At 43.0% G+C, this 13,578-nt stretch overlaps 1 protein-coding gene across 4 annotated transcripts in view; it reads left to right on the top strand.

Annotated features, from left to right (window-relative positions):
- arhgap29a (Rho GTPase activating protein 29a) overlaps nt 1-13,578 on the top strand; it is a 74,384-nt gene that overhangs the window by 57,133 nt on the left and 3,673 nt on the right. For all 4 annotated transcript variants that reach the window (XM_082965638.1, XM_082965637.1, XM_082965639.1 and 1 more), the window contains 7 exons: nt 1,167-1,295; nt 2,445-2,543; nt 6,063-6,226; nt 11,593-11,781; nt 11,970-12,107; nt 12,345-12,580; nt 12,835-13,171. In XM_082965638.1, the coding sequence (XP_082821764.1) occupies nt 1,167-1,295; nt 2,445-2,543; nt 6,063-6,226; nt 11,593-11,781; nt 11,970-12,107; nt 12,345-12,580; nt 12,835-13,171 (1,292 nt within the window). The remainder of the gene's footprint in view (nt 1-1,166; nt 1,296-2,444; nt 2,544-6,062; nt 6,227-11,592; nt 11,782-11,969; nt 12,108-12,344; nt 12,581-12,834; nt 13,172-13,578) is intronic.

Here is a 13,578-nt window from a genome sequence, read left to right as displayed (position 1 = left end):
GCCTAGTCATCTATGGAGAAATACATGCGGGTTTCTGATGAGGCTTGATCCTATAATACAGGTTAATAAACAACAAGAGGAAGGAATGAAAACACTCATTTTTATTTTGAAGCATACACGAGATAGAATTCAAATCCAAGTCAAATCAGATTATATTTGTCACATGCTTCGTAAACGACAGGTGTAAACTTACAGTGAAATGCTTACTTACGGGATCTTCCCAACAATGCAGAGAGAAAGAAAATAGAGAAATAATAAAACAGTAATAACACATAATAATACAAGTAATAATAAATACACAGTGAGTAATGGTAACTTGGCTATATACACAGAGTACCAGTACCGTGTCCATGTGCAGCGGTACGAGGTAAATTAGGTAGATATGTACACATAACTTGGGTGAGCAAGAGATAGAGAGAGAGTGTGTGTGTTGTTCTTGTGTTGGTGTGAGTGAGTCTGGAAGCCTCCAGGTTGATCCAGTCCTCATCTGACTGTCTGTCATTCAGGGACACACACACCTTCACACACACTCTCACACACTCATTCACACGCACTCAGATCAGCTCATGACACTGATAGACTTATCTCACACTTCACTGCAGGCCAAATTAACAATTTACCCCCAATATTGTTTTAGTAGGCAAAACTTCCCCCTGTCATAATCTTCGGTAGATGTTGAATTACTTTTACAGTCTGGTAATCTCTATCTTCTTCATGTCCAGGACCTCATAGGCATTGAGAAAAAAAGACATGTTTTGAATGTAAAAGCAATGCTTACATAATCAACCCATTCATGATACATCATTTTTGTTTGTATTCGTTTGATGTGTACAGAGGTCTATGGGATGATGATCTCCTTTTGTGATCATCAAGTGTTTCCATGTAAACCACTTGATACTGAATTAATGTGTCCTCTATCCCACACATAACCCACTCATTATGCCTTTATCAATGAGGATGCAATTAGCCAGTCTAGTCCATGTTTCCTTGACTGAATTTGAATGAGCTGAATTTCTGAATAGCTACATTCATGCATTCATTTTGTTTCAAATGTTTCAATAACTAAACGTAAAAGATTTTCAGTTATGAGTGATTGGATAAATGCAAATGTATTGGAAGAGTACAGTAACAGATGCAGAGTGAGTATTTCCTATTGTGTGTTCCAGCTCTGAGGATCCAGGGCCCGTTCCGACCCTGGGGAACGGGTAGTCAGGGCGGGGGGATGTGCAGTGACTCAGAGAGCGCCGGAGGCAGCAGCGAGTCCAGATCCATGGACTCCCCCACCGCCAGCCCAGGTAAGGCCCCATCTCTCCACCCTCCTCCTCCCTATATACCCTTCCTAGCCCAGGGCCATATCTCCACACAACCTTCTATCCATTGGCTTGGCAGCCACCTTCCAAACACCTGGCACCAACCAGCACCGCCCCTTGTCTGCCTTAGCTTTCATCACCTGTTGAAAGGAATTGATTGATGGTTGTGATGTCATAGCAGCCTTCCTCCTAGACGTGACAGAGACAGACGAAAAATAAAATAACCAGACACAGAGACAGAGACAGACAGACTGACAGTGGGAGCATGCCTGAGTCCTGAAGGTGTATCTATAATACCCTGGAGAGGGACGTGATCTACAGGCTGTGTAAATAACAGTGACATTTTCTGGAGTTTTGGGTTATTCTGGTGTTGTTTTGTGTTGATTATCTAATAGCGTTACGATGTGCTTCCTTCAAATTAATTATAGTGTTACAATCATGTTATAATCATACAAAACAAGCGTTCCAGAGTGAGATGTTTTATTTAACTAGTTATAGTTAATTTAACTGGATTAAGCAATCTGACTCGTTAGCACCTTTGGACTCATACATATCTAGAATGATTGGAGTGAGAGTTTGCTATCTAGTCAGTCCTATATTTCCAAAGTGCCCCAATGTCTGGAGAAATGTGGGGAATGTGGCCTATCACTTGTCTGACGTTGGCCTCTAGTCCAGGCCATTATCAGAACAGTAAGGGATCAACCAGAAGGATTGATCATTGAATGTAGCTGTGAATCACCCAGAATGACTCGTGGGTGGTCCCCTGTTGGTCCCCTGACCTCTTGCCATTGGAGGGTCCTGTGTTATAATAGCTGGACACTCTTCGACAGTCGCTCAGTTCATACCAAGCCAGGCTTGAAGCTATTGCTAGAAAGGAGCAGACATTCTGAGATAACCTAAAACCAAGGATCTACTAATAAATATAATAATATAATATATAATAATATAATATGTGCCATTTAGCAGACACTTTCATCCAAAACGACCTACAGTCATGCGTGCTTACTGCATACAATTGATATTACTACTAGACCAGGCCTCAGTTAGACGGTGGACAGTAGTACTGAGTAGCTAGACAGTTGTATTGAGAAGTTACTATGAGAATATGTCGTGCGTTCACTGCCTCCTGCTTAGGTGACTTCAAGAGGAGATTACCCAGAACCCCCTCCACGGGGACTATGTCGTCAGCTGATGACCTGGACGAGAGAGAGCCGCCCTCGCCGTCAGACAACGGTGAGTCAGAGAGTTCATTCATTTGATATGTTTCTATATGCTTGCTTTGGCAAAGGGAAGTTCAGGGAAGGTGTGTGTGTGTGTGTGTGTGTGTGTGTGTGTGTGTGTGTGTGTGTGTGTGTGTGTGTGTGTGTGTGTGTGTGTGTGTGTGTGTGTGTGTGTGTGTGTGTGTGCGTGCGTGCGTGCGTGCGTGCGTGCGTGCGTGCGTGCGTGCGTGCGTGCGTGCGTGTGTGGTTTAACAGTTGCTTGAAATGTCATAAGAGTATGTGGTAACAGTTATGACAGTCTCATTTGGAGCAATAATCTCTTCAGCAGCAAAGCAAAGGTAGGCTAGCAGTTAGAGCATTAGTCCAGTAAATGTTGCTATTTTGAATCTCCATGGTGAACAAATCTACTGATGTGCCCTTGAGCTAGGCACTTAACCCTTATTGCTCCAGGGTCGCTGTTGATAATGGCAGACACTGGCCGCGACCTCACTCTCTGAGGGTGTCTCAGGGGGAGTTGGGATATGCAAAAAAACACATTTCCAATTACACACATGTGTATAAGAGATCTTCTTTCTAAAACGCTATATATCCATTTTCAGAAATGTGGGTAAGTTAGCTTTTATTGTTAAAAGATCTTATGAACGAGATTGGTGTGTTTTTTCACTAATCATGGCATGGGGTTGTTTAAAGACAGACGTATTTGTTTGAAATGTATCATTGATGGTTTCATTTCAGAGAGACAAATAATCAAAATGGTAAATATCCGCCTCACTCAGAGAAATATGTAGTACCGCTAGGTTTTACACAGTCAAATGTCACAAATAACTATATTTTTTATACATTTCTTTAACTAGGCAAGTCAGTTAAGAACAAATTCTTATTTTCAATGACAGTCTAGGAACAGTGGGTTGACTGCATTGTTCAGGGGCAGAACGACAGATTTTTACCTTGTCAGCTCAGGATTTGATCTTGCAACCTTTTGGTTACTAGTCCAACGGTCTAACCACTAGGCTTCCTGCCACCCCAAGTAACTGATACATTTGTGTTATCAACATAAAAAACTATGAATCAATACAGTAATAGATCTGTATGTAAAACATTTACAGTACCTTCAGAAAGTAGTCATACCCCTTGACTTATTCCACATTTTGTTGTGTTACAGTGTGAATTAAATATATGTTTTGTTCTCACCCATCTACACACAATACCCAATAATGACAAAGTGAAAACATGTTTTCAGAAATTTGCGCAACTTTATTGAAAATAAAATACAGAAATATCACATTTACATAAGTATCCAAACCCGAGTTAAAACATGCTAGAATCACCATTGGCAACGATTACAGCTGTGAGTGTTTCTGAGTAAGTGGTGACATGTAGTCTAGCGGTTAAGAGCGTTGGGCCATGGCCTCCCGAGTGGCGCAGCAGTCTGAGGCACTGCATCGCAATGCTAGAGGCGTCACTACAGACCCGGGTCCTTGTCCCATCGCGCTCTAGACACTCCTGTGGTGGGCAGGGTGCATCTACGCCGACACGGTTGCCAGTTGGACGGTGTTTGCTCCAACACATTGGTGCGGCTGGCTCCGTGTTAAGCGAGAAGTGTGTCAAGAAGCGGTGCAGCTTGGCAGGGTCGTGTTTTGGAGGACACATGGCTCTCGACCTTCGCCTCTCTCGAGTCCGTACGGGAGTTGCAGCGATGGGACAAGGCTGTAACTATCAATTGAATATCACGAAATTGGGAAGAAAAAGGGGTTAAAAAAAGAAAACAGCATTTGGCCAGTGACCGAAAGGTTGCTTGTTTGAATACCTGAGCCGTCTAGATGAAAAATCTGTCGATGTGCCCTTGAGCAAGGCACTTAACCCTAATTGCTCCTGTAAGCCGCTCTGAATAAGAGTGTCTGCTAAATGTAAGTCTCTAAGAGCTTTGTACACCTAGATTATACAATTATTACTTAAAAATTATTCAATCTCTGTCAAGTTGGTTGTTGATCATTGCTAGACAACCATTTTAAAGTCTTGCCATAGATTTTCAATCCAATTTAAGTCAAAACTGTAACTAGACCACTTCAATGTCATGGTAAGCATCTCGAGTGTAGATTTGTCCTTGTGTTTTAAGTTATTGTCCTGCTAAAAGGGGAATTTGTCTCCCAGTGTTTGTTAGAAAGCAGACTTAACCAGGTTTTCCTCTAGGATTTTAACTGTGCTTTGCTCTATTCCTTTTCTTTTTATCCTAAAAAACTACCCAAGTCCTTGCCGATGACAAGCATACCTATACCATGATGCAGCCACCCCTGGGTTCCAAATATGGAGAGTGGTATTCAGTGATATGTTTTATTGGATTTGCCTCAAACATAACACTTTGTGTTCAGGACATAAAGTACTTTGCCATATTTTTTGCATTTTTTATTTAGTACCTTATTGCAAACAGGATGCATGTTTTGGAATATTTTTAATCTGTGCAGGCTTCCTTCCTTCTTTTCATTCTGTCATTTTGGTTAGTATTGTAGAGTAACTACAATGTTGTTGATCCATCCTTAGTTTTCTCCTATCACAGCCCTTAAACTGTTTCAAAGTCACCATTGGCCTTATGAAATCCCTGAGCGGTTTCCTTCTTCTCTGGCAACTGAGTTAGGAAGGACTCCTTATCTTTGTAGTGGATGTATATGTAGTTGGTGTATACTGGGTGTATTGATACACCACCCAAACTGTTATTAATAGATTCACTGTGCTCAAAGGGATATTCAATGTCTGCTTTTTTTTATTTTTACCCATCTACCAATAGGTGCCCTCCTTTGTGAGGCATTGGAAAACCTCCCTGGTCTTTGTGGTTGAATCTCTGTTTGAAATTCACTGCTCGACTGAGGGACCTTACAGATAATTGTATGTGTGGTGTACAGAGATGAGGTAGTCATTCAAAAATCATGTTAAACACTAGTATTTCACACAGAGTGAGTCCATGCAACCTATTGTGTGACTTGTTTAGCAAATTTTTACTCCTGAACTTATTTAGGCTTGCCATAACAGAGGGATTGAATACTTATTGACTTCATTTTTTATTAATTTGTTAACATTTCTAAAAACATAATTCCACTTTGACATTATGTGGTATTGTGTGTAGGCCAGTGACACAAAATCTCAATTTGATCAGCAAAATGTGGTAAAAGTCAAGGGGTGTGAATACTTTCTAAAGGCACTGTACATTTGACATTTTAGTAATTTGGCAGATGCTCTTATCCAGAGCGACTTACAATTAGTGTATTCATCTTAAGATAGGTGTTACAACCACATATCACAGTCAAACATACAGTATAAACACTTCCATTCCAGCTAAACAATGGAGTTTTGCATAAGCACCCACCAAAATTATGATTATTATTAATATTACACTCACTGAGCAAAACAATGTTTGGACCAACAACAGAAAAGACCAATAATAGTGAGAGTGATGCTTTTAATGGAGATGATACTGACTCCCTCCCTCTCTCTCTCGCTTTCTTTCCCTCCTCTCCTCTCCGTCTCTTCTCTCCCTCAGGTCTGAGTGAGATGCTGATAGAGACAGCCAGTTCTCCAGGTCCATTCCGTAACACCCAGATGTCCAAGGCAGCCCAGACACACAAGCTGAGGAAGCTGAGGGCCCTATCCAAGTGCAGAGAGTGTGATAGTCTGGTGGTCTTCCATGGGGCTGAGTGTGAGGAGGTGAGTGCAGTGGTTTTCAATCTGGGGTGTTCTACCCCTGGAAGTACCTTGCCTATCCACAGGGGGGAATTGGAAAGACTCTTAAGACCATAGGCCTAATGATCAGTGGAACATGAGGGGGTACTTCAGGTAGAGCAAAATGTGATTTTGGGTACAGTAAGTAACCAAATCAGACATACTGGCGCCAAAGAACATGGCTGACGTTTTACATTCTCCCAACCAATTTTTTTTAGTTTTGTGTAATGTTGCTGCTACCGTCTCTTATGACCGAAAATAACTTATGGACATCAGAAAAGCGATTACTCACCATGGACTGGAAGAAACCTTTTCCTTTAACGAGTCTGACAAGAAGGATGTCCTGCTTTCACTGGAACAGGCCCAGATCCACGCCTTTTGCGTGAAGAAAAGACGCCGGAAAAGGTGACGCAGATCGGGGATCCTTCTGAGAACCTGAAGGCGAGCGAGTAAACTCCCAATGCCTTCCATTCTTCTTGCTAACGTGCAATCATTGGAAAATAAAATTGATGACCTACTATTAAGATTATCCTACCAACGGGACATTAAAAACTGTAACATCTTATGTTTCACCGGGGTGTGGCTGAACGAAAGATACAGACAATATAGAGTTAGCTGGATTTTCCATGCACCGGCAGAACAGAGACGCTACCTCTGGTAAGACAAGGAGTGGGAGTGTGTGTCTTTTTGTCAATAACAGCTGGTGCGCGATGTCTAATATTAAAGAAGTCTCGAGGTACAGTAAGTAACCAAATAATTATGATAAGCTGCAGACCTCATTATCTACGAAGTGAGTTCTCATCTGTATTATTTGTCTATTTACCACCACAAAACAAAGCTGGCACTAAGACTGCTCTCAACCAACTCTATAAGGCCATAAGCAAAGAAGAAAATGCTCACCCAGAAGCGACGCTTTTAGTGCAGGCAAACTTACATCAGTTTTACCACATTTTTACCAGCATGTCACATGTGCAACCAGGCGGGAAAAAATCCTAGACCATCTTTACCCCACACACAGAGATGCATCCAAAGCTCTCCCCCGCCCTCCATTTGGAAAATCTGACCGTAATTCTATCCTCCTGATTCCTGCTTACAAGCTAAAATTGTACCAGTGACTCGCTCAATACGGAAGTGGTCAGATGACGCGGATGCTACACTACAGGACTGTTTTGCTAGCACAGACTGGAATATGTGCCAGGATACATCCAATTGCATTGAGGAATACACCATGTCAGTCATCGACTTCATCAATAAGTGCATCGATGACGTCGTCCCCACAGTGACTGTACGTACATATCCCAACCAGAAGCCATGGATTACAGGCAACATCTGCATCGAGCTAAAGGCTAGAGCTGCTGCTTTCAAGGAGCAGGAGACTAATCCGGATGCTTTTAAGAAATCCCGCTATGCCCTCAGACGAACCATCAAACAAGCAAAGTGTCAATGCAGGATTAAAATTGAATCCTACTACACTGGCTCTGACGCTCGTCGGATGTGACAGGGCTTGAAAACTATTACGGACTACAAAGGGAAACCCAGACGCGAGCTGCCCAGTGACGCGAGCCTACCAAACGAGCTAAATGCCTTTTATGCTCGCTTCCAGGGAAGCAACACTGAAGCATGCACGAGAGCACCAGCTGTTCTGGATGACTGTGTGATAACGCTCTTGGTAGCCGATATGAACAAAACCTTTAAACAGGTAAACATTCACCAAGGCGCTGGGCCAGACAGATTACCAGGACGTGAACTCAAAACATGCGTGGACCAACTGTCAAGTGTCTTCACTGACATTTTAAACCTCTCCCTGACCGAGTCTGTAATACCTACATGTTTCAAGCAGACCACCATAGTCCCTGTGCCCAAGGAAGCAAAGGTAACCTGCCTAAATGATTACCACCCCGTGGCACTCATCTCTCATGTCGGTAGCCTTTAAGTGCTTTGAAAGGCTGGTCATGGCTCACATCAACAGCATCCTCCCGGATACCCTAGACCCACTTCAATTCGCATACCGTCCCAACAGATCCACAGATGACGCAATCTCAATCGCACTCCACACTGCCCTTTCTCACCTGGACAAAAGGTGATATGTAAGAATGCTGTTCATTGAATACAGCTCAGCGTTCAACACCATAGTGCCCACGAAGCTCATCATTAAGCTAAGGACTCTGAGACTAAACACCTCCCTCTGCAAATGGATCCTGGACTTCCTGACGGGCCACCCTCAGGTGGTAAGAGTAGGCAACAACACGTCTGCCACACTGATCCTTAACAATTGGGCCCCTCAGGGGTGTGTACTTAGTCCCCTCCTGTATTCCCTGTTCACCCAAGACTGCGTGGCCAAACATGACTCCAACACCATCATTAAGTTTGCTGACGACACAATAGTGGTAGGCCTGATCACCGACAACGATGAGACGGCCTATAGGGAGGAGGTCAGAGAACTGGCAGTGTGGTGCCAAGACAAAAACCTCTCCCTCAATGTAAGCAAGACAAAGGAGCTGATCGTGGACTACAGGAAAAGGCGGGCCAAACAGGCCTCCATTAACATCGACGGGGCTGTAGTAGAGCGGGTCGAGAGTTTCAAGTTCCTTGATGTCCACATCACTAATGAACTATCATGGTCCAAACATACCAAGACAGTCGTGAAGAGGGCACGACAAAACCTTTTCCCCCTCAGGAGACTGAAAAAATTTGGCATGGTTCCCCAGATCCTCAAAAGATTCTACAGCTGCACCATTGAGAGCATCCTGACCAGTTGCATCACCGCTTGGTATGGCAACTGCTTGGCATCTGACCATAAGGAGCTACAGAGGGTAGTGCGAACGGCCCGGTACATCACTGGGGCCAAGCTTCCTGCCATCCAGGACCTATATAATAGGCGGTGTCAGAGGAAAGCCCATAAAATTGTCAGAGACTCCAGTCACCCAAGTTATAGACTGTTTTCTCTGCTACCGCATGGCGTACAGTACTGGAGCGCCAAGTCTAGGACCAAAAGGCTCCTAACAGCTTCTACCCTCAAGCCAATAGACTGCTGAACAATTCATAAAAATTGCCACCAGACAATTTAAATTGACTGACCCCCACCCCCGCGCTGCTACTCGCTGTTTGTTTGTTATCTATTAGAGGTTGGCCGATTAATCGGAAGGGCCGATTTCAAGTTTTCATAACAATCGTAATCGCCATTTTTGGACACCGATTATGGCCAATTACATTGCACTCCACGAGGAGACTGCGTGGCAGGCTGACTACCTGTGATGCGAGTGCAGCAAGGAGCCAAGGTAAGGTGCTAGCTAGCATTAAACTTATCTTATAAAAAACAATCTTAACATAATCACTAGTTAACTACACATGGTTGATGCTATTACTAGTTTATCTAGCTTGTCCTGTATTGCATATAATCGATGCGGTGCCTGTTAATTTATCATTGAATCACAGCCTACTTCGCCAAACGGGTGATTTAACAAGCGCATTCGCGAAAAAAAGCACTGTCGTTGCACCAATGTGTACCTAATCATAAACATCAATGCCTTTCTTAAAATCAATACACAAGTATATATTTTTAAACCTGCATATTTAGTTAAAAGAAATTCATGTTAGCAGGCAATATTAACTAGGGAAAGTGTGTCCCTTCTCTTGCGTTCATTGCACACAGAGTCAGGGTATATGCAACAGTTTGGGCCGCCTGGCTCATTGCGAACTAATTTGCCAGAATTTTACATAATTATGACATAACATTCAAGGTTGTGCAATGTAACAGCAATATGTAGACTTATGGATGCCACCCATTAGATAAAATACGGAACGGTTCCGTATTTCACTGAAAGAATAAACGTTTTGTTTTTGAAATGATAGTTTCCGGATTTGACCATATTAATATTTCTGTGTGTTATTATATTATAATTAAGTCTATAATTTGATAGAGCAGTCTGACTGAGCGGTGGTAGGCAGCAGCAGGCTCGTAAGCATTCATTCAAACAGCACTTTCCTGCGTTTGCCAGCAGCTCTTCGCAATGCTTCAAGCATTGTGCTGTTTATGACTTCAAGCCTATCAACTCCCGAGATTAGGCTGGCAATACTAAAGTACCTATAAGAACATCCAATAGTCAAAGGTATATGAAATACAAATCGTATAGAGAGAAATAGTCCTATAATTCCTATAATAACTACAACCTAAAACTTCTTACCTGGGAATATTGAAGACTCATGTTAAAAGGAAACACCAGCTTTCATATGTTCTCATGTTCTGAGCAAGGAACTTAAACGTTCGCTTTTTTACATGGCACATATTGCACTTTTACTTACTTCTCCAACACTTTGTTTTTGCATTATTTAAACTAAATTGAACATGTTTCATTATTTATTTGAGACTAAATTGATTTTATTTATGTATTATATAAAGTTAAAATAAAAGTGTTCATTGTTCCTTCAGTATTGTTGTAATTGTCATTATTACAGATATATATATATATATATATATATATATATATAAATCGGCCGATTAATCGGTATCGGGTGTTTGGTCCTCCAATAATCGGTATTGGTGTTGAAAAATCGGTCGACCTCTATTACCTATGCATAGTCACTTCGCCCCCACCTACATGTACAGGTTACCTCAACTAGCATGTACCCCTGCACACTGACTCAGTACCAGTGACCCCTGTATATAGCCTCGTTATTGTTATTCTTATTGTGTTACTTTCATTATTACTTTTTATTTTAGCCTACTTGGTAAATATTTTATTCTTCTTGAACTGCACTGTTGGTTAAGGGCTTGTAAGTAAGTCTACACTTGTATTCGGCGCATGTGGCAAATAAAGTTTGATTTGATTAGCACCAATAGGAAAACGGTTGTAGATGACAAGTAGCCACACAGGGGCTGAATGAGAGTCCACAGACTATCAGTTGTCATTTAGAGTGACTTCTCCATCATCCAGCACTAGGTATTTGGACTCATTAAAAGGGGACGTGCAGCGGAAACCAAAGACCTTTTGTTACCCTCTGGGAGCCTGTACGATCCTCTTGTTAGAATGTTCTCTTAGCTCTGCTTATTTTAGATAGAGTTGCATTATATATTTATGGAAACATTCACATTTGGATACATTGGAACAGGACAGTGAAAGATGGTTACTTGAGGGGAATGGTTATTTAGACAAGTATGTAACACTGTGGTCCTGTGTGGCTCTGTGAGAGTGGGGTGCTGGCAACGTCAAAGGTCGTGGGTTCAATTCCCACAGGGATCACATACACTTACTGAAATATATGCACTCACTGCTAAGTGGCATATATATATATACAGTATTATTGCTAGCTGACATGGATATTCACTCTTTGACTCCTCTGCTGTTTCCCAGTGCTCCCTGGCTTGCCATAAGAAGTGTTTGGAGACTCTGGCCATCCAGTGTGGTCATAAGAAACTCCAGGGTAGACTGCACCTCTTTGGTGTTGACTTCACCCAGGCAGCTAGGAACAACCCAGATGGTATTCCTTTCATCATCAGGAAGTGTACCTCGGAGATTGAGAATAGAGCGCTGGACATCAAGGTAACATTATGCTAGCATTGTAAAGTAAGATGATGTTGCCTAGCTATAGTATAGCTAATATTCTCTATTGTTTCAGACGTCATCCACCCCAGTTTTTTTTTAAATTAAATATCTCAGTGTTTTTTGCTGCTAAATAATGATTTTTAGGAGAATAATATGGGCTGCTGTGTTGTATCTTGGTTGTCCAGGGGATCTATCGTGTGAATGGGGCCAAGTCTCGTGTGGAGAAGCTCTGTCAGGCATTTGAGAACGGCAAGGACCTGGTGGAGCTATCTGACCTTTACCCCCATGACATCAGCAATGTGCTCAAACTTTACCTGAGACAGGTGGGTTTCACACACACAATTCTTCAGGACAAGATATTTGCTGGTTACAGAGTACATCGGACAGACCACACACTAGCCCAATAATATTTACTTATCTTCCTTCTCTTCATTCATTGCTAGTTTATACTCCCAAATGCTTATCTCTTTGTCTCCAGTCCTGTCTGTTGTATATTTGTCTTCATATTTTTGTCATTGCAGTTTAAAATTAACTTCCTTGTTTATTTTCTCTTCCTGCAGCTTCCAGAGCCTCTCATCCTGTTCCGTTTCTACAACGACTTCATCGGCCTGGCCAAGGAGAGCCAGAACATCATCGTGGACGAGGTGGAGGCATCCAGGGTCAGCCCCGCCTCCCTGACCCCTCCACAGGTCAGCGTGGAGCTCAACCGGGTCCTCTTCAAGATCAAAGACCTCCTGAGACAGCTGCCCCCGGCCCACTACAAGACCCTGCAGTTCCTCATCCAACACCTGCACAGGTACCGAATCTATTCAGAGAATTTAGATGAGTTAACCAGCGCTCACATCTCTGACTTTCACCTAAATCATTTATTGATTTCAATGGGACACTTTGAGTTAAGTCAGCGGATCTCAAGGCAGAATTACAACCCTATAAATACACATACACAACTTCAAACCCACACGTCCCACAAAGTAACAACACAAAACTGCAACAGCAGTAACAATGAAGCAGAAGTCCACCTTCATATTTCATCCTTCCTCACCCCTGTAGGGTGACCGAGCAGGCGGAGGAGAACAAGATGACAGCCAGTAACCTAGGTATCATCTTCGGCCCCACGCTAATCAAACCAAGACAGACGGACGCCGAGGTGTCCCTGTCCTCCCTGGTGGACTACCCCTACCAGGCCCTCATCGTGGAGCTCCTCATCAGACACTATCAGATGATCTTTGATGCCCCCCTCAGCCCTCTGCCACGGCCCCAGGGCCCACCAGGCCCCTCTGGGGAGGGCTCTCCTCTGAAGGGTCAGGACGCTAACCCTTGCCTCACCCCTCAGGAGAAGCAGCAGCTTCTCAGCAGACACTCCAAGTCTCTAGTAGACATTAAGGAGGTGAGTGACTTGTCTGATCCCATATTAAAATAGAAGTCAATAGAAATATGATTAACCTCAGCACTGACTACAATACATTACATGGCCAAAAGTATGTGAACACCTGCTTGTCAAACATCTCATTCCAAAATCATGGGCATTAATATGGAGTTGGTCCCCACTTTGCTGCTATAACAGCCTCCACTCTTCTGGGAAGGCTTTCCACTAGATGTTGGAACATTGCTGTGGGGACTTGCTTCCATTCAGCCACAAGAGCATTAGTGGGGTCGGGCACTGATGTTGGGCAATTAGGCCTGGCTTGCAGTCGGCGTTCCAATTCATTCAAAAGGTTGGGTTGAGGTCAGGTCTCTGCAGGCCAGTCAAGTTCTTCCACAACGATCTCGACAAACTATTTCTGTATGGACCTC

This window comes from Salmo salar, chromosome 19 (genome assembly GCF_965601325.2).
Source record: "Salmo salar chromosome 19, fSalSal1, whole genome shotgun sequence".
Taxonomy (NCBI): domain Eukaryota; kingdom Metazoa; phylum Chordata; class Actinopteri; order Salmoniformes; family Salmonidae; genus Salmo; species Salmo salar.
The sequence above is the reverse complement of the archived record's forward strand: the minus strand, read 5'-3'. Positions and strand labels throughout refer to the sequence as shown.